Genomic DNA, 26,809 nt, shown 5'->3' with positions numbered 1-26,809 from the left:
GACAACACCAAGTCAAGGGTTAAGATCCCCTTACCGGTCATCTTTTTTTAAAAAAAGAAAAAAAAAGAAAGAAATTTGTAGTATTGAACTTCAACTTCAGCTTACACTAACACTTCTCCTATCTAACAAGACATGAAGAGAAAGCAGGATAAGTAGAAGAAAGTATAAAGAGCCTCCTGGCACCAGAGTTCCCACTAGAGAGCTCAGACAGAGCGGAAGAGACATCAGCAATCCAGTGGTCAACAGCATGGATCAAGGTGTATGTGTTCAGGACCACCAAGGAGTAGGGGTGGAGGCTGCAGCTGGCCTTATCTATAACTGAAAACAGAAGTCTACTGGCAAAAGGTAAATATGGAATGACTCATAACCATATTTAAAAAGTGTCCACAAGGGCCGGCCCGTGGCTCACTCGGGAGAGTGCGGTGCTGATAACACCAAGGCCATGGGTTCGGATCCTATATAAGGATGGCCACTTCACTCACTGGCTGAGCGTGGTGCTGACAACACCAAGCCAAGGGTTAAGATCTCCTTACCGGTCATCTTTAAAAAAATAAATAAATAAATAAAAAATAAAAATAAAAAGTGTCCACAAGATAAAACTGGAGTTTCACTTATTTTTAAATTAATCTCCCTTTAGCTCATAATCACACAATTTCTTACCTGAGGCCCAATACAAATGCTGTCTAGCTAAATTTATAGCTAAGGGAAACAAGAGAAGTAGTATAAAGCAAAGAGTGTGGGCTCTGGAGTCAGGCCTGCATTCAGTACTGTACTGCCTACTAGTTGGAGGATTTTTGGCAAGTTATTTAACTTCTTGAGGGCTTTATTTTCTTATCTGCAAAAAGAAAAGAATAATATCTCCATCGAAGGCTCAATAATACATGCATAGCACCAAATTTAGTGCCAAAGACACATTACAAAGTCAAATGAATGAGAATTTCCTTTCCTTTCCCATAATGTGCTGTCCAACTAAAGTTTCAGTTGAAGCAACCTGAAGCACTATGTACCTAATCATGAAAGAGACGATGGGAGAAATGGTGATGGTTTTGCCTTTTTATACTACTCATCTGGCTCAAAAACCATTCTAATTAGGAAAGCCTCTCTACAGAAATCTGATTGCTCTTCAGGTACAAAACTGAAGCTGAAATCAGCCCTGAATACTAACTCTGCTAGGAAAACGTTGCTGTTTTGTTTTTACCTGTTTGCAGCCAGTACCTATCTGTTCAAGGCATAAGGCAGACTCCACAATGGAAACAATATTTTTCCTGAGATATCGCCAAAAAAATCCCTGGGTGATCATTTCTGCTACAGAACCTCCCCTAGGTCAGGGCCAAAATCTTAAAACAGGTCCAGAAACTAAAGTTCATTTTCTGGGTGAGCAGAGGATATCTATATTCTATTAAAAATAGGCCTGGGGATAAAACAAACAAAAAACACAAAAAACATGAGACTTACTGTTCAAAAACCGGTTTTTAACCCACCGGTTTTGTTTCCGGGCATATCTCTTAGTTACTTGTTTCAAAGCTTCGATACCTGAAAAATACAGTAGATATAAGAACATCTAGGTAAGTACTTTTTACCCTGCTGAAAGGCAGGCCCTCCCAGCCCAGCAGAAGAGAAAATCAGCCACAGCAGCACAATGTTAGACGTGATGGACAAAAATCTCAATTCTGAGCTGAGTGAGGGTCATTTGGGACTCTTCTAGCCTCAGCAATTTCTAAAACCATACCAGCAGGGTACTCTGTCACCCAAGGATGTCCAAAACTAGGTTAGACGGAGGAATTCACACCTTTCTTTAGAAGCTGGTTACTAGTCTCTGGTGTGCATTTTCCCTCAGTGATCAGGTACTCGTGAAATTCCTTGAAGCCAATTGATTGGAAGATACCATGTTGATAGTCCTGGCTGGGAACAGGAGAGCATCAGCAGGTGAGCCATTGCTTCTGAAAGCTAGCAGGGGCCTTGGAGATGATCTAGTTGAGCCATTCATTTCATTGAGAAGTACACTGAGGTCCTGAACAGTTAGTTACTCTGAAATTCTCCCCTCCTCTACCCACCAACTCCCATGTTACTTCCTTGAAAAACAACTCTGGGAAATGTCTGAAAAGATTAGGAAATTGCAACTGTAACAAATATACCAAACCTCCTTCCAATGCCAAGGACAAAGGCTAATAAACAAGTAGACTCAAAGCCAGTACTGTGTCTACCGTCTACAGGCAAGGAATGGAGAATACGTCAGAATAACAGCAAAATCCTTACCTATTTTCTGAAACAATCTTCTGATTATAGCGTCTATGAAAATCTCTTAGTTCTTCCAAGAGCCCAGCAGCAAGCATGTCATCCACCCTCTTATCCAAGCGCTCATCTAGAACTTGAATCAAATTAGCCCATCAACCAGCAAGCATGTTACAGGTGCCCACTATACACTTACATAGTGAATGAACAGGCTGCCACAAAGAAGAGAATTTGTTCAAATGGAAGAAAGGATTTAGGTTCCAAAGATTATATAATAATTCATATTATATTTACTCACACTTAAGATTCTGCAACTCCAAAAAAAAAAAAAAAGAGCCAGGATGAAGCACATGCCTTCTCATTATATAAAGTACAGCTTTTTTTGTATACAATTACAGCTATTATGAAAAACAAATATTTAATACTTGTATGAAATATACATCCACTGTTTGTAGAGGTGGCTGAGGACCCCCAATTTACCTTTCTTAACTTTTGTCATTATATTTGTCATTATACTCTAACTTTGTGTTATTTTACATTTAAGAATCCCCATATGACATCTTGGGTAGGAATAAGGAACTTGAATCCAAAGCCACCCTAGCACACCAAGGTCAACTGTTTAGATCTCTGTACCAGCCAGCTGCCCAAAAAACAATCAAAAAACAAAAAACAAAACAAAGCCATCCTAGGTATATCTTGAACTACTGAGCCAGACAAAGGAGTAAAGAGTGAGAAGTCATAGTTGTTCGGACGTGGTGGCCAAACACAGCTTTATTATGAATCAGATACCATTATTTCATGCTGAATTATAGTACATTTTTATTTACAAAAATTTCATTATTGAAAAATTATTTTTCTATAAATTTACTGCAGATTAATTTAACAAATTTTCACCATTTCAATTATGCTCTTCTACATCTCTATCATTGCTATTTCTTAGCCTGCAATGATAGCAATCTTTTTTCCCATCTTCCTAAAAAGTTTGCATTTATAGAGGACATTCTGAGCACTTTCTATGTATTAATTCACCTAATCCTCAATGAAGCTAAGAGATATGTACTGTTATTATTATCTCCATTTTACAGAAGAATTGGAGTATGGAAAGGTAAACCAAATTGTCTTAAAACTCACACAGTTAAGGAGAGAGCATTGTCAGGTGGAGCAAAAATTTGAAATCAGAGAGTCGGTCTCAGAGCCTGTGTTCTTAATCGCTACTCTATACTGCCTGTCCACAAGCAGTATAATCTCATCTCCCTAGAACAAACTCATAGGTTACCTTTACAAATTGGTCCCTGACTCCCCCCAGAAAACACTCATCATCCCTTCTCTGCCACGCCACAGCACTCTGAATATATCTCTAGCCCTACATTTATTGCACTACAATATCTATTTTGCTGTCTGTCACCCTACTAGACTGGGAGCTCCTTAAGAGCAGGCACTGTCTCAAATCATCTCTGAAACCCGAGCACTACACAGAATACTAGAGACTTCACTGAATGTTTGTTGGATGAATAAATTATTACTATCACAGGGCGTTAATATACCTTAGCAACAAAAACATCATCAGGCTAACTAGCTAATCATCATACCCATTTCTCAGACTTACTGCTTTAAGAATAATCAGTGATCCAGGATCTAGACAGCCCAGAGGTCAGACCCCCTTCCACAGGAGGCCTTCCTTCTCCTTGTCCTTTGGACCTTCCCTGGTTAGCAGTCTCTTTCCCATCTACCTATCCCATCCTATCCTACCCCTGGTATCTTCCTACCCAGGCTACCCTTCCTCCCTTTCCAGACAGATACCTAAGGAAATGGCACTGTACCTAAGTCAACAAATAATGATAATGGTATGAAAATTAACAGCTAACACTTGTTTAACGCTTATTATGAGTCACCCATGGTTCTAAGCATTTTATATACAGTAACTTATTATTCTAAGTTCTATCTCAGAGAGACTCCAAGGCACTGAAGGGCTTTTACCTGTCTGGTCAGCATGAAGCCAGAGGATGCAAGGGTTAGGAAACTTCAGAGGGCCTCCAAGGGGACCACCACCGTCCTCTGCATGCTGACGATGAAGAAATTCACTATGAGAAATTCCCGTTTCTTCAAACACTTGTAAGCTCCTAAGTTTTTTAAAAGGGGAGAGAAGGGACACACCCATAAAAACCTCTTTCTCATTTTCACTGCATAAGTGCCCAAAGGCATGAAGGTCAAGGGTTACTTCAATCCTACAGCTACTCAGAAAAGGGTCCTAAGGAAAACTTTAGGTCATGTAAAAACTGATAATTATTTTTCTAAACATATACACAATTTTCTGAAATCAGTTAAACAGGGTCAGTAACAACAGGTTTCTTCTACACAAATAGAATGGGACTCACTGACTTTCAGGTAAGCAATAAAAGAGCTTGTTTGGGACACTTTGTTGTAAGCCAACAAGTCTGGTCTAGCTGGAGTGCCTTTCCCACAGTACAAAAGTATGTCGTATATCCAGCTCATCAACTTTCTTTTTAAATATGTCTAAAATTAATGAAGACTGCTCCTGGCTAATCCAGTACTCTATTGGCACAAAGATCGCTGAAGAAAAAACTCACATACTTATTCTTAAGCCATCATTCACTTCTATCCCTACGTATTATGTTATGCAGCACTCGGTAATTCAACTCCCAAATCTATACTCTACCACTCTGAATGATTGCAACTTATCAGCTTGAAAGTGATCTTTCCCTTCCTGACCCAATTCCACTTCCTAAAACCCTAACACAAGAGTAGAGACCCCTTGTCCTTCAGTATCACTATTCACTCAAAGAGGATCTATGAGAAAAAAATGTAGTAACAGATATCTCACTTATCTGGAGATTAGGATACAGCCTCAAACCAAAAGAAACATGAAAAAAGTCCTCCAATCCTCTCTAAAGGAGAGACTCCAGAGCTCTTGCTTGGAATCTATTGACACTTACTAAGACAATTCTTAAACTCATTACTAGTTTAGAAGCAGCAAAATGAGGAGAGGTGATAAGANTTTCCTTTCCCATAATGTGCTGTCCAACTAAAGTTTCAGTTGAAGCAACCTGAAGCACTATGTACCTAATCATGAAAGAGACGATGGGAGAAATGGTGATGGTTTTGCCTTTTTATACTACTCATCTGGCTCAAAAACCATTCTAATTAGGAAAGCCTCTCTACAGAAATCTGATTGCTCTTCAGGTACAAAACTGAAGCTGAAATCAGCCCTGAATACTAACTCTGCTAGGAAAACGTTGCTGTTTTGTTTTTACCTGTTTGCAGCCAGTACCTATCTGTTGAAGGCATAAGGCAGACTCCACAATGGAAACAATATTTTTCCTGAGATATCGCCAAAAAAATCCCTGGGTGATCATTTCTGCTACAGAACCTCCCCTAGGTCAGGGCCAAAATCTTAAAACAGGTCCAGAAACTAAAGTTCATTTTCTGGGTGAGCAGAGGATATCTATATTCTATTAAAAATAGGCCTGGGGATAAAACAAACAAAAAACACAAAAAACATGAGACTTACTGTTCAAAAACCGGTTTTTAACCCACCGGTTTTGTTTCCGGGCATATCTCTTAGTTACTTGTTTCAAAGCCTCGATACCTGAAAAATACAGTAGATATAAGAACATCTAGGTAAGTACTTTTTACCCTGCTGAGAGGCAGGCCCTCCCAGCCCAGCAGAAGAGAAAATCAGCCACAGCAGCACAATGTTAGACGTGGTGGACAAAAATCTCAATTCTGAGCTGAGTGAGGGTCATTTGGGACTCTTCTAGCCTCAGCAATTTCTAAAACCATACCAGCAGGGTACTCTGTCACCCAAGGATGTCCAAAACTAGGTTAGACGGAGGAATTCACACCTTTCTTTAGAAGCTGGTTACTAGTCTCTGGTGTGCATTTTCCCTCAGTGATCAGGTACTCGTGAAATTCCTTGAAGCCAATTGATTGGAAGATACCATGTTGATAGTCCTGGCTGGGAACAGGAGAGCATCAGCAGGTGAGCCATTGCTTCTGAAAGCTAGCAGGGGCCTTGGAGATGATCTAGTTGAGCCATTCATTTCATTGAGAAGTACACTGAGGTCCTGAACAGTTAGTTACTCTGAAATTCTCCCCTCCTCTACCCACCAACTCCCATGTTACTTCCTTGAAAAACAACTCTGGGAAATGTCTGAAAAGATTAGGAAATTCAAAAAAAAAAAAAAAAAAAAAAAAAAAGAGCCAGGATGAAGCACATGCCTTCTCATTATATAAAGTACAGCTTTTTTTGTATACAATTACAGCTATTATGAAAAACAAATATTTAATACTTGTATGAAATATACATCCACTGTTTGTAGAGGTGGCTGAGGACCCCCAATTTACCTTTCTTAACTTTTGTCATTATATTTGTCATTATACTCTAACTTTGTGTTATTTTACATTTAAGAATCCCCATATGACATCTTGGGTAGGAATAAGGAACTTGAATCCAAAGCCACCCTAGCACACCAAGGTCAACTGTTTAGATCTCTGTACCAGCCAGCTGCCCAAAAAACAATCAAAAAACAAAAAACAAAACAAAGCCATCCTAGGTATATCTTGAACTACTGAGCCAGACAAAGGAGTAAAGAGTGAGAAGTCATAGTTGTTCGGACGTGGTGGCCAAACACAGCTTTATTATGAATCAGATACCATTATTTCATGCTGAATTATAGTACATTTTTATTTACAAAAATTTCATTATTGAAAAATTATTTTTCTATAAATTTACTGCAGATTAATTTAACAAATTTTCACCATTTCAATTATGCTCTTCTACATCTCTATCATTGCTATTTCTTAGCCTGCAATGATAGCAATCTTTTTTCCCATCTTCCTAAAAAGTTTGCATTTATAGAGGACATTCTGAGCACTTTCTATGTATTAATTCACCTAATCCTCAATGAAGCTAAGAGATATGTACTGTTATTATTATCTCCATTTTACAGAAGAATTGGAGTATGGAAAGGTAAACCAAATTGTCTTAAAACTCACACAGTTAAGGAGAGAGCATTGTCAGGTGGAGCAAAAATTTGAAATCAGAGAGTCGGTCTCAGAGCCTGTGTTCTTAATCGCTACTCTATACTGCCTGTCCACAAGCAGTATAATCTCATCTCCCTAGAACAAACTCATAGGTTACCTTTACAAATTGGTCCCTGACTCCCCCCAGAAAACACTCATCATCCCTTCTCTGCCACGCCACAGCACTCTGAATATATCTCTAGCCCTACATTTATTGCACTACAATATCTATTTTGCTGTCTGTCACCCTACTAGACTGGGAGCTCCTTAAGAGCAGGCACTGTCTCAAATCATCTCTGAAACCCGAGCACTACACAGAATACTAGAGACTTCACTGAATGTTTGTTGGATGAATAAATTATTACTATCACAGGGCGTTAATATACCTTAGCAACAAAAACATCATCAGGCTAACTAGCTAATCATCATACCCATTTCTCAGACTTACTGCTTTAAGAATAATCAGTGATCCAGGATCTAGACAGCCCAGAGGTCAGACCCCCTTCCACAGGAGGCCTTCCTTCTCCTTGTCCTTTGGACCTTCCCTGGTTAGCAGTCTCTTTCCCATCTACCTATCCCATCCTATCCTACCCCTGGTATCTTCCTACCCAGGCTACCCTTCCTCCCTTTCCAGACAGATACCTAAGGAAATGGCACTGTACCTAAGTCAACAAATAATGATAATGGTATGAAAATTAACAGCTAACACTTGTTTAACGCTTATTATGAGTCACCCATGGTTCTAAGCATTTTATATACAGTAACTTATTATTCTAAGTTCTATCTCAGAGAGACTCCAAGGCACTGAAGGGCTTTTACCTGTCTGGTCAGCATGAAGCCAGAGGATGCAAGGGTTAGGAAACTTCAGAGGGCCTCCAAGGGGACCACCACCGTCCTCTGCATGCTGACGATGAAGAAATTCACTATGAGAAATTCCCGTTTCTTCAAACACTTGTAAGCTCCTAAGTTTTTTAAAAGGGGAGAGAAGGGACACACCCATAAAAACCTCTTTCTCATTTTCACTGCATAAGTGCCCAAAGGCATGAAGGTCAAGGGTTACTTCAATCCTACAGCTACTCAGAAAAGGGTCCTAAGGAAAACTTTAGGTCATGTAAAAACTGATAATTATTTTTCTAAACATATACACAATTTTCTGAAATCAGTTAAACAGGGTCAGTAACAACAGGTTTCTTCTACACAAATAGAATGGGACTCACTGACTTTCAGGTAAGCAATAAAAGAGCTTGTTTGGGACACTTTGTTGTAAGCCAACAAGTCTGGTCTAGCTGGAGTGCCTTTCCCACAGTACAAAAGTATGTCGTATATCCAGCTCATCAACTTTCTTTTTAAATATGTCTAAAATTAATGAAGACTGCTCCTGGCTAATCCAGTACTCTATTGGCACAAAGATCGCTGAAGAAAAAACTCACATACTTATTCTTAAGCCATCATTCACTTCTATCCCTACGTATTATGTTATGCAGCACTCGGTAATTCAACTCCCAAATCTATACTCTACCACTCTGAATGATTGCAACTTATCAGCTTGAAAGTGATCTTTCCCTTCCTGACCCAATTCCACTTCCTAAAACCCTAACACAAGAGTAGAGACCCCTTGTCCTTCAGTATCACTATTCACTCAAAGAGGATCTATGAGAAAAAAATGTAGTAACAGATATCTCACTTATCTGGAGATTAGGATACAGCCTCAAACCAAAAGAAACATGAAAAAAGTCCTCCAATCCTCTCTAAAAGAGACTCCAGAGCTCTTGCTTGGAATCTATTGACACTTTGAGATTAGGATACAGCCTCAAACCAAAAGAAACATGAAAAAAGTCCTCCAATCCTCTCTAAAGGAGAGACTCCAGAGCTCTTGCTTGGAATCTATTGACACTTTCTAAGACAATTCTTAAACTCATTACTAGTTTAGAAGCAGCAAAATGAGGAGAGGTGATAAGAAAGAACTGATTAATAAAAGGGGAGAATAATAAAAACCAAGTTCTAGAATTATGTCATAAAACAACGTAAAGATGAATGTTCATCATAATATCCCCAAATTCAAAAAAAATTTTTTTGAAAGATTTCTATCAAAATGTTTAAAATAAAATGTTTGGATACTGGAAAGTATAAACTTCATTAATTTAGAACATGTATTCACAATGGGGTGATATTTTCTTTAAGGTGGTGGAAAAAACTTTTTTTTATTACAGTGTGTGGCTCTCTGAAAGACAACCCTATCTGAAAAAAATCGTATTCTTTAGTATTAAATTGTACTGGGGGCGGGGGATAACGGGAACAATTAGGAAAAAAAAATCTACAAAGGCTCCTGGGGCAATAATGAAAAGGGCTAAGAAACACTGATCTAGAAAGTTCATTTTCTAGATACTTCATAACCCCTATCAATGCTAGGTGTTACTATAATATTTAATCTGTATTATCATCCAAATAGTAGGTCTTTCACTAGATGTTCTACTACATCAGAATCACTCTTAATACTGCAGAAAAACAGACCTAACACATGAGGCTGCAATTTCAAAACAACCTAGGACACATGACCTTATGAGTTTATTTACCACTTCTCTTCCTTACAAGAAAGTCTCCATGTGCAAAGGTGAGCTGATCTATGAGACAGTTTATAAAATCCATCTCCCACTGGGAAAGCTGCTGGGGCAGAACTCAACATTGCACAATCAATTATGAAACTCAAATCACAATGTAAACAGATTGCATGCCAGAAAAAATTTATATGAAAACTGTTATACAAGCAAAGATCAAATAGAAAATGAAGAAAGATTACATAGGCCTTAGGGAAAAATGATATTGTACTATGCATTTAAAATGTAACAACAAGTAGGGTGCGACTATTTATTGAGGGAGTTGGACTCAGGCAATAACTCAGAGCCTCCCAACCTGCTGAGCTAGAACAACACATCAATCTGCACTAACTCCTATTACCAAACCTCTCTCGTCACCCAAGCAAACTGAAGAACTGACTGACCCCCAACTTACCTGGCCACTTTGCGCTTGTCATGAGGGTGCAGCTTGGCGGCCATTTCTGGGTCCACTTGGCTTAGGCGTTTGTGGAGTGTATGGCCATCCTCCTTTTCAAGCTCTACTTTCCGGTCAACTGCTTTCTCAGTGCCCATCTCCTGGGGCTATTAAATGAAGGTTTAGAAGTAGACTTAATTCTACAATTCAGCAAACATTGAGACAGTGTATGTGTCAGGCACTTTGCTAAGTATCAGAAATACAGAATAAAGATGAATCAGAAGACCCTGCCATATGGTGAAAGATAGATCATAAACAGAACATTCCAATACACTGTGGTAAGTGCTGTGAGGCCAAAGGAAACAAAGAGGATGGAAGACTGATTGCCTATGGAAAAACTCAGCTACCCTGCCTCCTTGTCAGAAATACAAACAGGCACAGGGCTACCATATCTATTTTAACATTACTAGCACAATATAGTTTGCAGAGTCTCTCACCCTATGTAATAGCAATTCTGTAAGAAAGGTCAGTGTTGAATGTCTCCCTGACATATATTGTGTTGCCAGCCAGGAGATGCTGAATCAGACTAATATACTGTGAACTTACATGGAGATGCTAATTAATCCACACAGGAACATTTTTCCCATACATAGCCCCTGCCCTTAGGCCAGCCTGGAGGAGCACACTTCACATATGGAGGTGGCATTTGCTTCAGAATATTAAGTAGGAAAATTACAGTTGCTGAATATAAGAAATAGGCAAGAGTCAATGTCCTCCCACTAAAATTATCCAGCAAGAAAGAGACACCCATTTCCACAGTGAGTTAGAAGTGAACTAAACATACCTTAGTATTGACAAGAACTTTCCAGAGCAGAGATTCAATGTAATAATTGGTTCCTCCCACGACAATAGGAATTTTGTCCCGGGCAAAGATATCTTCAATGTGAACATTAAGAAAGACATCATGATATTTAACATCAAGAAGAGAATCCTGACTCACTTGGGAAGAAGAGTATTAGCAAGAAACCACAATCATTTGTCTGCAGAGCAGAGTAGAAAGGGTAGAAACCAAAATGAATTGACATCAGTTTCCCATAAGTTTTCAGAATCATTTCCAATCAGTTCTGGAGGGACTTAAAAATAAATGCATGATAGTAATTCTTTCTAGTTCTAGAACTTTCTAGGTCTTACTGCCAAAATTCAAAGTTTTACTGGTATTCCAAATCAGTTTAACAAGCATAAGCCCAAGGACTCTCACAGAACCAAGTGTCAGCTGCTCAGGAAGCAACTGAGGTGACATCCAATGTGTGACTATGCCTTCTGAAGCTAAACACAAGCTGGTTTCTCTAAGGTTCTTAGATTCAGTCTCTACCATTATGTGGCAGTAGTACACATTTTTGCCATGTGAGAGACCTCACCAAATAAGCTGAGCAGCACAGGTTCTGAAGACAAACAGACTTCAATTACCAGGTCCAGCTCTTAGGCAAGTTATTAAACCTGTCTGAGCTTCAGTTTTCTCACCTGTAAAATCCCCATGAATTCTTCTTATGAGCATTAAATTTGACAATGCATATAAATCTCCTACCATAATGCCTGAAAAGTAATAAGCACTCAATTTACTTTAGCCACTATTGTTTTTGTATCCCTACTGCTTTGAACTCTTCTTTTTAGAATCTCTGTTGAACAGATAATTAATTATCTGCTTTAACAAGGGCTTTGTTTCTGAGGATAATTGCTTTTTAAAAAAAGACTTTCAATACCCAAATAAAAAATGATTTACACACTTCTTCCCCTTGCCAGTCAATCTGTGGGCACAGAGAAAGATGACCTTTTTTTCTATCAGAAGTCAACTAACCCTTAAGAGACTGGGGTGGGGTAAGAATAAAAATGTTACCAATCAAGGATCATAAAGAAAAACAGAAATTCTCTATTCTGCCTTTAAATTAACTATAGGGAGCATACAATTACACCAATAAAACAAAAATTCAATTATATAATATGATTAACAAGGGGAAAGTGAGCAAGGAAAAGACAAGGGAAAGGGGAAAATGGTGAGATACCAGAAGAGAGGAAAAGAGGGAGGCAGACGGGATAGGAGGTATTTGATGGAAAAAGGTTTAACTTGTTTGCCCAAGCCATGCAATAACTGTAATTCTGAGCAAAACTCTTCACTCTGGGTCTCAGTAACGAGTAACTTCACATGTCAAATCAAAAAGGCTGATTGGTTAGAGCATGATGTTGTAATACCAAGGTCAAGGGTTTGGATCCCAATGCCAGACTGCTGCCAAGGGGGAGAAAAAAAAAAAAAGAGGCTGATGATGAATACTTCTTAAGGTACTTTCAGTCTGACATTCTGATTTCAGACTCACCAAAATTCACAAATCTCCTGGCCTATAAGTGATCTGATTAAGTTATCGTCTGTTGTTCCTGTCCTTTGAAAATCTTACTTAGCTCTCCATTTTGTATCAGTTCTTTCTGAACAACTGAACTATCTTATAGCAACAACTTACATTTAGTGACATATTTTTAATTTGCAACTGGCTTTCATGCACTACATTATTTCATCTGATACAATGGCCTTGTAAAGTAGGTAGGGCAGGAATTATTATCTGCATTTTAATCTCTGCTCATTTGATAGGCAAAAAATATTATCTCATTATTTTAATTTGCATGCCCCCGATTAACAACAAAGGTAAACCTTTTTTATGTTTATCATCATTTGTATATCTTCCTTTGTGAATTACTGCTCATGCCCTTCAAGTACGTTCAGTATTGATTCATAAGAGTTCTTCACATATTAAGACTATTAGCCATTTGCCTTTCCTATGTTACAAATATTTTCCCCCAGGTTTGTAGACCATTTTTAAATTTTGTTTATAGTGGGCTGTTTTCCTTCTTTTTATTAACTTATAAAATGCAGGGCTGGTTGGTTAGCTCAGTTGGTCACATCATGGTGCTGATAACACCAAGGTCCCCTGGTTCAATCCCTGTACCAGCCAACAGCAAAAAAAAAAAAATGTAAATTATAAAATATGAGGGTACTTCAAAACGTTCATGGAAAGATTCATATTATCTTTTAATTCTATTTTTCCATGAATTTTTTGAAGTATCCCCATACTCCATACATACAAAAAAACATGTATAACACAAAAATTATGAATAATAAAACAAATACTCATGAACCCAGTGTAAGAAATAGAATATTACCAATAATTCCTTTGAAGCCTCCTGTGTATTCATTTCCATCCCAACACCTACACTTCCTTCTCAGAGGCAATCACCATCCTGAATTGCTTTACTTTGGGGCTTGCTTTTCATCATTCCCTTGCTTTTCTTTACATTATTACTGATATGTATGTATCCCCTGAACAATATATTGCTTAGTTTTGCTTGCTTTTTAAACCTTTATAATAACACGTAATGGCATGAACATGTATGTATCCTTCTGTAATTTACCACACTTTATATATGGTTTCCAAGATTCCTACACATTGATTGATGCATGTAGCTGCAATTTATTCATTTTCACTGTTGAAAAGTACTTAATTAATATGGACAAAACAAATTTTATGCATTCTTCTATATGTGGGAATTTGGGTGTTTACATGTTTTTGGTATTAAGTGCAATGCTGTTATGAATAAGATCTACCACACATCATCTCCTGATATACCTGTGGCAAGAGTCTCTCTAGGGTATATACCTAGGAGTTCTGGTTGATATACATTCTCACCAACACAAATTCTTCATTCTCACATGTTCAAATCTAGGTATTTTCCATTTGTCAAAAAAGTGATTACATATACAAAGCCCTTCCCTACTGTAAAATCACATAACTACTCAATTGCATATTCTCCCATTTCTTAAAAAATTTCATTAAAAAAGATATACTTAACTCTCAAACCCATCTGGAATTTATATTTCATATATAATGAGGACCTGACTTTATTTTTTTCCAAAACAATTAACTGTCCCAGGAACAATTATTAACTACTTCATTATTTCTCCACTGTTTTGAAGTTCCACCTTGAGCATAAGCTAAATACACATGCCCATTTGAGTCTGTATCTGGATTTTTCTATTCAATGCTATAAATTTATCTAGTATTATATAAGTTCCAAGTTGTTATAATTATTATGACTTTTCAATATGTTTTAATATCTGGCAGTCCAGACATTTAAGGCAATCTGTACATTAAAATATAAGGCAAGTTCCCCTTACATTATTTTTTCAATCAGATCCCTGTACCAGTCAGCCTCAAAACAAAACAAAAAAACTTCATTGTAATTAGGGCTGGCAGTTAGGTCAGCTGGTTAGAGCATGGTGTTATAACACCAAGGTCAAGGGTTTGGATTCCCATATTGGCCAGCAGCCAAAAAAATTCTTGGTCTTACCCAGAACTATTTTTTCCAGTCCCACCCACCCACCCACCCACTCAACAATCCCTTTGAAATTCTAACTGTAACTCCATTGCATTTATAAATCAATTTTATATCCACATTTAAAGGGTAGGAAATTGAAGCTCAGTGGGATTAAGTAAATGCTTTACCCAGTAAAATTCACCTGTTCAAAAGAGGTAGTTCTAGGACTAGAACACAGATTTTCTGATTCCTATATCAGTGTTCTCCGTAGAATCACTTGTCACTAAAATAGTGCTTCTCAAATTTTAATGTGCATATAAATCACCTGGGACACTTGTAAGCAGATTCTAATTCAGTAGGTCTGGAGTGGAGCCCAAGATTCAGCATTTCTAACAAGTTCTAAGGGGATGCTGATGTTGCAGTGTGAGAACAAGACTTTGAGTGCAAGGTCTCAATCCATATATTTCAATCCACATAATTCTGAAAAGGATGCTACCTATTGGTAGTTATGTCTTGGGTGCCCCTGCTTAGAAGAAATTGCCACTAGAAAGAAAACTTCTTTCTTGGGGCTGGCCTATTAGCTCAGTGGGTTAGAACTGGTGTTGGTAACAACAAGGTCAAGTGCTTGATCCCTGTATCAAACAGCTGCCAAAACAAAACAAAACAAAAACAAAAACAAAAACAAAAAAACCCTTCTTTCTTGGCTTGGGCTGCTCTGCACCCACCAAGCCTAGTTGCTGTCTTTCCTAAGGATATCAGAGCAGTTGCTTTGTTCCTGAAGTCCACCACTGTGTAATTCGTCACAAGAGGATCCACAAAGCTGATCATGTGGTGCTGGCAGATTCTCTGCTCTTGGGCAGAAACCTTGTTGGTGATGATGTCCAGGCCTTCATAGACCTATGGGAAAGAAAATTAACATGAAAATGTCATCTGTCTCCATAAAATGCATACTTGATGAGTGGAGATGGTGATCTATTCCTCCCTTCCAGCCAAACACTTGAGTGACCCAAAGCACCAGCGTAGATGTGTTCTGAAAGCACAGCCAGATCCACAACACCCAGGACAAAAAAAGAAGAAAACAGAGCACTGGCTTTCTTACCAAATAGCAGATTTTAGCTTAGACATAAAGATAAAAAGGGCATGTAAATCCACACACAAGCGAGAACTAATTCTGCAAGACTAAAAGGTTCTTTAGGCCTGAACTGTAAACATATAGAAGAGGGCAGGTTGTTTTATTTATTCAACTTATCACAAGTCTACAGAAAGGTAATATTTTGCATTGCTCATAGTTCTACTTCAAAATGCTTAGATATTTCTTGCACTGAAATGGCTCTAAAAGGTTTCTAGAATTTGTATAAGATTGTTTCTACTTGTGGAGAGGTAGCCTATCTACAAAGATATATGTAAAACACACACATACACACTTTGAAGTCAGAACCCCTAATACTGCTGTACTCTGGGGAAAACATTGTGATCTATCCTAATTACTGCTTCAGGAGGTCAGCACATACTCAAAGGCAATATCCTGTCTGTAAGCTCTTGATCTGCCAATTCAAGTAAAAAGTTCAAGTGTACTTTCTTTAAATGTAAGGTCTCAGATGGAGAGCAGATCTGAAAACACTAGTTTGAAAATACGGATGAATGCTTTGAGATTAAATGTTTTCTCTGTAATCACTGATTCTACAGGGAGCACTGAATGAACAAATAATAAGTTCCGGAGAGCCCACGAAGATGTTAAAAGCATTTTTTATCTCACATTTCCCTTTACTTATATGGGTGTCAAATAAGTACAGTACAGTGTAATGGCTAGGAGGAAGGACCCTGGCGCCAGACTGCCTCAGATCAGAAGTTCCGGAGAGCCCACGAAGATGTTAAAAGCATTTTTTATCTCACATTTCCCTTTACTTACATGGGTGTCAAATAAGTACAGTACAGTGTAATGGCTAGGAGGAAGGACCCTGGCGCCAGACTGCCTCAGATCAATTCCTAGCTCTGCCACTCACTAGTTATTTGTACTTGCAGTAGTCAGTTACTAACCTCCCTGTGCCTCAATTCCATATCAGCAAAATGGGGTAATAATAGTATCAATCTCACAGGGTTATTGTGAGGATTAAATGAGTTAACACATGTAAAAAGCACTAGTTTTTGCCTGGCATACTGTAAGAGCTACATGAGGGTCATTACACTACTACCTATAATATCACTACAACTACTACTATCACAACACCACAAGGAAAAAGGAAAATAACTTTAGTGTCACTGTTCAACACTCTGAAGCTTCTGTGCTCTTATCTACTGAGGTTGCTTACCCAGCAAGGATATAAGCTGTCTTCAAGAAAATAAAATTGTTAAATAGTAAAACAGCACACAGAAAACATAATATAAATACAGCCATAGGGAAAAGAACCAGGTCTGTCTTTTTAACTCATTTAATCTGTGCATGACAAGAAACTTGCATTCTTACACCTGAATACTGACGGAATCTTTAGTGATATCTTTTCTGTGTATCTTAAACAAGACTTCCTTCTGCTGTTATAAAGTGTCATAGGGTATATTATACACTGGTGTCTACTACTACTGTGCAAATTAAGAAAACAAAAGTTGGGGGGGGAAAGAGTTACTCCCCTCTCTTTTCCCACAGTCCTTAGTTGACTGCTGTAGCTTAGAAATCCAGATGATCCAGTGTTAAAAAGCTTACATAGCAACAACTCAATGTTGCTAGTAGAGGATTTTCAAATGCTGGTAAGTATGTTACAGCAAAAAGGATTCTCATTTTTCACAGTGACATCAATGTTAAGGAAATGCATAGCTGCAAGTGTACTTTTACCCTACTCTCCAAAAAAGCCAAAATGTAAACATCCTACCAGAATGTTCTATCAGAGACCAAAGAGGGCTAGATTAACTTTTATCCTATGATCTGTTTTTAGGTGTATCTTCTAGAGGCCCACACACACACACACACACACACACACACACACACACACACAAATATAATTCAAACAGAAGGTAACCCCAGAACCAGGCTCACCTTATTTACTAAGTAGCCTATTGTACTGTTTATGGTTCATACAAACGGCAGCAAATACCAGAAAAAAAGAGTATTAATTTAACAAATTAAAAACTGTAACTCATATAAAAGTTCCAAATCTTAGTTACCAATGCAAATTGTCATCTTTGGCTGACTTCTTAACCTTTTGCCTACTATACCATCAGATTAAAAGAAATGGGACATAAAGATATGGGTGATATTGACTAGCTATCTGATGATAAAAGAATTATTGTTAGTTTTTAGGTATAATACGGTTTTATGGTTATGTTTTAAAGAGTCTAACATTTAGAGGTACACGTTACATTAAAGTAACAGGCATGCGTTACTTAACAATGGGGAAATATTCTGAGAAATGCGTCACTAGGCAATTTCATCATTGTGTGAATATCAGAGTGTACTTACACAAAGCCAGATGTTATAGCCTACTACACTTCTAGGCTATATGGTATAGGTATAGCCTATTGCTCCAAACACTGTCATATTTATGGTCCATCATTGACCGAAACATCATTATGTAGTGCATAACTGTACATATAAATGAAAGTATATGACTGGAAACTGAATTCCAATCATGGGGGAAGGGGAGGCAGACTATAACTGAAAAAAGACTGGCCAAGAGTTCATAACTATTGAAGCTAGGTAATGAATACATGGGAGCTGAACCTGCTATTTGCTCTATTTTCTTTGTATGCTGGGAAATTTCCGTAACAAAAAGTTTCTTTAAAAAGACTTGGATGGGCCGGCCTGGTGGCGCACTGCTACAGTGCGCTGCTTGGGAGCGCGGCAGCACTCCTGCTGAGGGTTCGGATCCCACATACAGACCGGTTCCCGCTCACTGGCTGAGCGAGGTGCGGGCGCAACACCGAGGGTTGCGATCCCGTTGCCGGTCCGGTACGGGCGCGACACTGAGGGTTGCGATCCGTTGCCGGACACGAAAAAAAACAAAAAAAAAAAAAAAAAAAAAGACCTGGATGCACTTCATAGTCATTATGATGGCTATTAGGAAAAACAAAATAAAAACAGAAAATAACAAATGTTGGCTAAGATGTAGAGAAACTGGAACCCTTGTGCATTGCTGATGGGAATGTAAAATGGTGCAGCCAGTATGGAAAACAATATGGCACTTCCTCAAAAGACAAAAAATAGAATTACCACACAACCCAGCAATTCCACTTCTGGTATATACCCAAAATAATTGAAAGCAGGGTGTTGAACAGATATTTATACAGCAGCATTATTCACAACAGCGAAAAGTGGAAGTAATCCAAGTTTCGATCAATGGATGAATGGATAAACAAAATGTGGTATCTACATACAAGGGAATATTATTCACCCCTAAAATGGGCAGGAAATTATGACACATGCTACAACATGGATGAACCTTGAAGACATTATGTTAAGTAAAATAAGCCAGTCACAAAAAACCAAACACTGTGTGAATCTACTTTTATGAAGTACCCAGATTAGTCAAATTCATAGGGACATAAAGTGGAATGGGGATTTATTGTTTAATGGGTACAGAGTTTCAGTTTGGGAAGATGAAGAAGAATTGGAGATAGAGGGTGACAATAGCTGCAGAATATGAATGTACTTGATGCCACTGAAATGATTAATATGGCCACTGAAATGGTAAAAATGGAAAATCTTATGTTATGTATATTTTACCACACACACACACACAAAAAAGAAACTTGGAAGATAGCCTTTAGGCCCAGTGAGAAACCAGTGAATATTAGCAATGAAATAAAACTTTCAAAATTATTAAGAGAGCTAATAATGTTCTACTTCTTGAAATGAGTTATGGTTACACAGGTATTTTCACTTTTTGAAATTTATTAAGCTGTACAGTTATGAGTTTTTATGGGTATCCATTGTTGATGAATTAAAATCATACTGTAGGTTAAAAAGCAAAAACACAGCAACATTTTGCACATTTGCACCAAGGATAAATATCTCAATAAATCCAGAAATCAATAATTTTTTAAATGTCACATTTGGTCCAGGCTTAGGTGATATTCCTATTGTAAATGCTACAATCAGGCTTATTTTATTACCCGCCTAGAAAATATTGTTTCATCAGGACAGGTTAGATTTCTAGCTGACTGCCTTACATTTCCCATATTTTCCAGCTTCAATTATAGTTTCAGTGTGACTCTACCTATAGAACAGTCAACCTGAATGCTGAGAAGAGATAGAAGGATCTGTGTTATCTTTTTTTTTTTTTTTTTTCTTTTGGCAACTGGCTGGTTCAAGGGATTGAATCCTGGACCTTGGTACTATCTGCACTACACTCTAACCAACTGAGCTAACCAGCCAGGCCTGTGTTATCTTTTAAAAGCAGCATGCCACTCTGTTCATTTCTCCTCTCAGGGGAGAAATGTACACAGAAATGACTTTGAATGAAATGCTTCTCTCTGCATAAATCATATTTTGACAATACTAAGGAACCTCTGGTTTCTCTGTAAGCCCTGATGACTGAAATATTCTGAAAAATAAGAGTTTTGGCCCACTTAGCCAATTATTTAACATAATTGATTTATCTCAGCAAACATTTGCTAAGAGCCTACTATGTGCAAGGTACTCTGCAAGATGGTAGGCATACAAAGACTAAGAAAGAGTCCCTGTTCTCAAGGAGTCCAAGCTAGCAAGAGATACCGATACAAATAACTGTAATAAATGGAGAAACATGATATAAAAGTTTATAAGGGAGATATTAAAGTTAAACTGTGCAGTCTTCTTTTTTTTTTTTTTTTTTTTGTGACCGGTAAGGGGATCGCAACCCTTGGCTTGGTGTCTTCTGCACCGCGCTCAGCCAGTGAGTGTACCGGCCATCCCCATACAGGATCCGAACCCACGGCAGGAGCGCCACACTCTCCCGAGTGCACCACGGGGTCGGCCCTGCAGTCTTCTTTTAAATATCATAACTATTAAACATGTAATGTTCTACGCACTGAATTGGGTACTAGAGAGAAATATACCTCTTGTCTCACCTCTGTTAAGGGTTTATTTCCAAACAAAAAATTTTGGGAAAAGACCCCAAGGCTGAAATAACATGAACTCTCCAAATCAACAGAACTGAAGGGCGCAGAGGAGCTAATGAACGTGGGAGAAATCTACAACATACACCTAGAGAAAAACCAGCAGTTTTTCTAGAGCAGTGGTTCTCAATTACAAGTGATTCTGTCCACCAGGGGACATTTGACAATGTCTGGAAACATTTTTGGTTGTCACAACTGCAGGGCTGGGGGTGCTACTGGCATCTAGAGGATAGAGGCCAAAGATGCTGCTGAGCATCCTAGGATGCATGGGGAAATCCCCCGCCCCTACAACAAAGAATTATTCTGCCCCCAAATGTCAATAATCCTGAAGTTGAGAAACCTTCATCTAAAGAAATTTCACATTGGAGAAAATCCCCCAAATCTTTAAGTGTACAGCCAAAAATCCCATCCATTTAAGGCCCCAACTCTTTGGAGCTGACATGCAGCAGTGTCCTGGGCACTGGGCAGATCTCAGAGCTCTGTCTGAGTGCTGGCTGGCTACGATGCCTCAATATAGGTGTCTACAAGCAAGAGGAAAAGCTGCCCCTTAATTTGGTTCCAAGTTATTATCCCCCTTTTGCCTTCATTTCCTTCCCATTCCAAATTAGATCCTGAAGTCCTTCAATCACTTTCCTGCCTCTGTGGATTACACCTGCCTTGAAAACCACAACCTTGAGGAGCTGGCCGATTAGCACAGTTGGTTAGAGCTCAGCCTTATAATACCAATATCAAGGGTTTTGTTCCCCTAACCGGCCAGCTGCAAAAAAAAAAAAAAAAAAACCCACAACCTTCGATTATGGATCCATACAATCATTCATCTTCCCTGCTTGCAGCCCTCCACTGCTCCATAGATCTTTCACTCACTGAGATCACTAACAAACCCTGTCAAATATAACGCTTTTCTACTAAACTCTCAAAACAAGTAATGGAAAAAGCTACAATCTGATACTATTGCACTCTCTCTCCTTCCTAAATCACTCACTTGGGGATTCAATGGCATCATTCTCTCCATGTTTTCTTTCAATCTTATTAGCCTTCCCTTAATCTCCTTTACTGAGGCCAGCACTGATCTATTAGCAATGTCTGTCACGGGAACAAAATTGAGAACTGGCAATCTTTATGGCAGCTACCTGCCGTTTCCTTACTATAAACTTTCTGTGGGTGACACCCATGGTTTCTATGATCATCTTTGTGCTGATACTTCCAAAATCCATATCTGCAATCTCGTTCTCTTTTGTGATGCAGGACCTGTATGTTCAACTGCCTAGTGGACATTTCCATCATCGGTGATGTCTCTGGAGCCAGACTGCCTGCCTGGCTTTAAGTCCTGGGTCCATCACTTAATAACTATGTAACCTTGGGCAAGTTATTTAACCTCTCTCTGCCTCAGATTCCTCACTTATAAAGTAAGGATAATTCTAAATCTAACCTCAAAGGGTTATTGTTATGATTAAATGATTAACACAAACAAAGCATATGGAATGGGGCATTCCCCTAGAAAGCAGTCAATTAGTATTACCTAGCTACCTATCATCATCATCATCACTATCACCATCATCACCACCACCACCGTCACCCAAAAAGGCACCTGAAACCTGACATGTCCAAAACTGAACTTATTATCTTCTCAGCCATACCTGGATGAACCACCTAGATAATCAAACCAAAAACTTTGAAGTGATCTAGTCAGTCTGTCTCTCTCTGCACACTTCCTATCTGTCTGTCTTAACTTCTGTCTATGCCAGTTCCTAAAATTATCTCAAAGCTCACCACTATTACCATATTTCCCACTGCCACTACATCGACTGAAGTCTTCATGTATCTCAACTAGACTATTTCATCAGTTTCCTCACTGATCTTCCTACCTTTAGGGTAAAACCTATCCAATTTATGTCTACACTGTAGCCAGTCATCTTTCTAAAATGAAAATCTGACCTCATCCAGCCTCAAACTTTTTAGCATCACCTCCATGTGAAAGCCATCTCTGAGATCTTTCCCCAACTCCTCCATCTGTGCTTGGCCTCTGTGCTCCCACAATACCCTGTATTTACCTCTATCAAAGAACTTGCTGTACATGACTTTAAAATATTTCTATCCCCATTAGACTACAAGTTCTGAGGGTAGAAACTTTGTATTTCTAGCCCCAGCATCTAGCACAGCACTTAATACATGGAAAATACTCAATGACCACTCTATGTATGAAGCACAGAGTGCTACGTGTATGCTAAGGGTTTCACATCCTATGAGATTATTTTGCCCTCATTTTACCAATGAGGAAAATGAAACTCAGATACATTAAGTAACCTGCTGAAAGTCACAGCTAGTTAGTGGCAGAGGCAAACTTTGAATCCATGTCTTCTGACTTAGTCATGTTTTCCCCACTATGTTGCTAATCCTTGTTCTGTACGAATCAGCTCTGTGACTTTGGGAAGTCACTTTCTCTCCCAGAAGCTCAAGTTTCTCACATCTCACATCCCTTCTAATTCTAATAGTCCAAGCTTCAGGAAAAAAAGAGAGTTTTGGCATAGATGGGTGAAAGGAAAAATTATTTTTTTAAAGAATGCTGACACTCAGGCCAGCTCGTGGCTCACTCGGGAGAGTGTGGTGCTGATAACACCAAGGCCGTGGGTTCGGATCCCATATAGGGATGGCCAGTTCACTCACTTCGGAGAGTGTGGTGCTGACAACACCAAGTCAAGGGTTAAGATCCCCTTACCGGTCATCTTAAAAAAAAAAAAAAAAAATGCTGACACTCACCAAAAGTGGATTTTCCTTTAATCAAATTCAACCGAAGAGATGTTTAAGAGTAGAGAAAAAGTCGATCTCTTGGCTAACTTTACTTCCTTAATCAAAGGATAATTTTTTAAATTCTTTTTTAAACTTACAACTCCACTAGGTTAGAAAGAATGAATTAGCTGCAAGAATATCATGGCAATTATTCTTTTTAACTTTGTTTGGCAGAAATTCAACTGTAGACATGCTGAATAAATTGGACAGATTAAGATGCTCAAGAAGCAACAGAACCTCTGCTTGACCTGTTCAGTCAGTCTTCAGTGAGAAGAGTGGTTTGGAATTTACAGTGCAGATCATGGCTTTTATCCTTCCTATGGCTATCTCCCTTTAAGGGAAAAGAGACTAGAGTCATATAAGGCCCTACTTTTCAAACTGAGAAGTACATAATACATATGTGATGCATTCTTCCAGAGCATCAATCTTACTAAATGGTAAAAAAAAGTTGAAACATTTTTACATCTAAATAAATACAGATAAATTAGGGTAGAGAATACAAAATTGGCATCTGCTTTTACCTCAAAACATGAGAAACTTTGCAATGCAGAGAATCTGCAGTGGCTGCTTGGAAGTATGCCTGCAAATACTGGAGAAGCATGCAAGTAAGGAAGTTCATAGATGATCCATCCAGTCCAATCACCCCAAATTTTATTCTTGAGAAGGTAAGGATCAGAGAGCTCCCTTGGCCATATAATTGGGTGGTGGTGGAGACAGACTGGATGCTCTGCTTATAACCCAAGCTGTTTCTGCTGCTTCTTAAAAGTAGAATTTTTATCCCCATTTGACTCTGGCCTATTTGCTTGCTTTAAGTAATGAATTCCTAAGGTGAAATTAAATTCCAGAAACTGAGGAGACGACAGCTACCATACACTAAACCCCTTCAAGGTTCTCAAAAGTACGCATGACAGAAAGCTAGAATTAACACACAGACAATGCTGTGTGACTGTAATGCTGAGACAGAAACAAAGGGGTTGTCTAAGGAGAAAAAGTTTTCATTCTGTTGCCATCTTTACAGTCTCAAGATTGGCCCATTTTTTGATGGTTTCAGTGATATTTTATCTTAGGATACCCATAATAGAGAGCTGAGGTGCTCCATTATTTGGAGGTGTGTGTCTAAGTTAGAGAGAAGCAGTATAGTGTAATGGGGCCAGACTACCTGGGTTCAAATTTTGGCTCTACCACCCAGCTGTAACATTCATTTGGTAGGTTAAAAGTATCTAATTTTTCTTGGCTTCAAGTTCCCTCATCTGGAAAACAGGGAAAATAAGAGCACTTACACTCCTCATATGGTTATTCTGAGGATTAGAGTTAATATATGTAAAATATTTCATATAGAATAGATAAGTACTACATACATGCTTGACATTATCTATATTTAATTGGCAGTGGTTAAACAAGATTTTCCTTGGCTTTTTGAGGTAAGAGCCCTGGCTAGGGTTTGAAATAAAAGAACTGCAAAATACCAAAACTGAAAGGGGCTTTAGACATCAAGATAGACAATGTATGGCCCACAAAGCCTAAAATATTTATATATAAGAGTCTAAAATATCTGGCTCTTAACAGAAAAAGTCTGCCAATCCCTGATCGAATCCAATGAATTTCCCCTCCCTAATATATCCACAGAGGATACTATGACCCAGAGAGGGTCAGTGACTTGTCCAAGGTTATATATACAGTGAATTAGAGGCAGAGCTATGACTAAAACCCAGTTTTTTTCAGTAAATAAAACTGCCTACCAGGCTAAATGAAGACCTCAGGGTAAAGATGGACTATAAATTAGAAGAGAATACTGGCATCTGAAGAGTTAGGCAAATCATCTAATTCTAATCAACAGTTTAAATTCAGGATATTTTGTAATATATGTGGAGATAGGGAAATACTTTGCAAATAGTAAAATTAAAGAGGTACCTCTGACAGTAATAATAAAAACTATTTTGTAGTGTCAGAAATAAGGTGATATAAAAGCTACTTGTGGACGATGAATGAAACCTACTTGGAGTTCCAGGAAGTCCCTTTCAGTAGGAATTCCTCATGAAATTGGAAAGAAAACTCTGGGTCCTAGACTCAGACTTGGTGGTATAGCTTTATCATGGGATATTGACTGTTTTAGAAAAAGTAATGGTGCTAGAAACCTGTTTCAGCATTTAGTTTTGTCTTTATGTTTTCTACATTGATAATTTTCTAGGACTTTAACCAGATATTACACCTGATATCTCTTAAATTTAATGGGTTTTTTTTGTCTTTTTCCGTGTCCGGCAATGGATCGCAACCCTCAGTGTTGCCCCCGTACCGGACCGGGGACCGGCAACGGGATCGCAACCCTCGGTGTTGCTCCCGCGCCTCGCTCAGCCAGTGAGCGGGAACCGGTCTGTATGTGGGATCCGAACCCTTGGGCGGGAGCGCCGCCATGCTTCCCAAGCGGCGCACTATCCAGCGCGCCACTGGGCCGGCCCGGCATCAGTATTTTTTAACGCTCTCCAGGTAAGGTGACTCTAACGTACAGCCGAGGCTGAGAACCACCATTACGAGTACTGTATTGTGTTAGGTGGTCAGAAAACAAAAAGAGAGAGAGAAGAGAGAGTACACACGTGCATACGCATGCACACAAGGAAATTGATTGGGTAGCTAACCAAAGATATCCAGACCTAAGTAAGTCTGGACAATGTGGGACCCCATAGTCTATATAGGTATGGGACTCCAGGGGAAGAGCAACAGGCACAGTGAAGGCAAGAAAGTCCTGGGTATATGTTCATTTACATTACAGAATCAATGACATTTTAAATTCAGACCTGTAAGTTTCAACAGCTCAAAGGATTATAAACTTCAAACATGAACTTTTTATACAAATTTAAAATGTATGGCCCCCCAAAATTCACAAAAGTCAAGACAAATGACCAACTGAAAAACTACTTTCAATACATGAATGCACAAAAGGTTAACAGACAATACATAAAAAGCTCTTATAAATCAATAACAAAAATGAAAACCATTATATAGAAGCAGGCACAACAGGTATGAACAGAAAATTCAAAAAAGAAAAACACAAATGGCCAATACACCCCATGTATTAGACCCCAGAAAAGACAATTAACCTCACTAAGAAATGAAATTAAAATGAAATCCATTTCTTATTTACCACATTGACAAGAATGAGCAAGATGGGTAAAGGGTGAGGGGGAACAGACATATCACTGGTACAAGCTTTCTTCAAAGCAGTATGGCAATATGTATCAAAATGTAATGTGTGCAACTCAACAACAAAAAGACAACCCAATTTTAAAATGAGCAAAGGATTGGAATAGATATTTCT

The 26,809-nt window shown here is 38.6% G+C and overlaps 1 protein-coding gene across 1 annotated transcript in view; it reads right to left on the bottom strand.

Moving 5' to 3' along the window:
- TRIT1 (tRNA isopentenyltransferase 1) overlaps window positions 1-26,809 on the bottom strand; it is a 46,513-nt gene that overhangs the window by 6,916 nt on the left and 12,788 nt on the right. The window contains exons 2-8 of the mRNA XM_008580253.1: window positions 15,379-15,519; window positions 11,108-11,206; window positions 10,285-10,430; window positions 8,095-8,237; window positions 2,257-2,368; window positions 1,790-1,902; window positions 1,456-1,533 (exon numbers count right to left, since the gene is read on the bottom strand). Of these exons, the coding sequence (XP_008578475.1) occupies window positions 1,456-1,533; window positions 1,790-1,902; window positions 2,257-2,368; window positions 8,095-8,237; window positions 10,285-10,430; window positions 11,108-11,206; window positions 15,379-15,519 (832 nt within the window). The remainder of the gene's footprint in view (window positions 1-1,455; window positions 1,534-1,789; window positions 1,903-2,256; window positions 2,369-8,094; window positions 8,238-10,284; window positions 10,431-11,107; window positions 11,207-15,378; window positions 15,520-26,809) is intronic.

This window comes from Galeopterus variegatus, unplaced genomic scaffold (genome assembly GCF_000696425.1).
Source record: "Galeopterus variegatus unplaced genomic scaffold, G_variegatus-3.0.2 Scaffold2048, whole genome shotgun sequence".
In the NCBI taxonomy this organism is placed as follows: Eukaryota; Metazoa; Chordata; class Mammalia; order Dermoptera; family Cynocephalidae; genus Galeopterus; species Galeopterus variegatus.
Note: the sequence above shows the minus strand (reverse complement) of the source record. Positions and strands in the feature narration are given on the sequence as shown.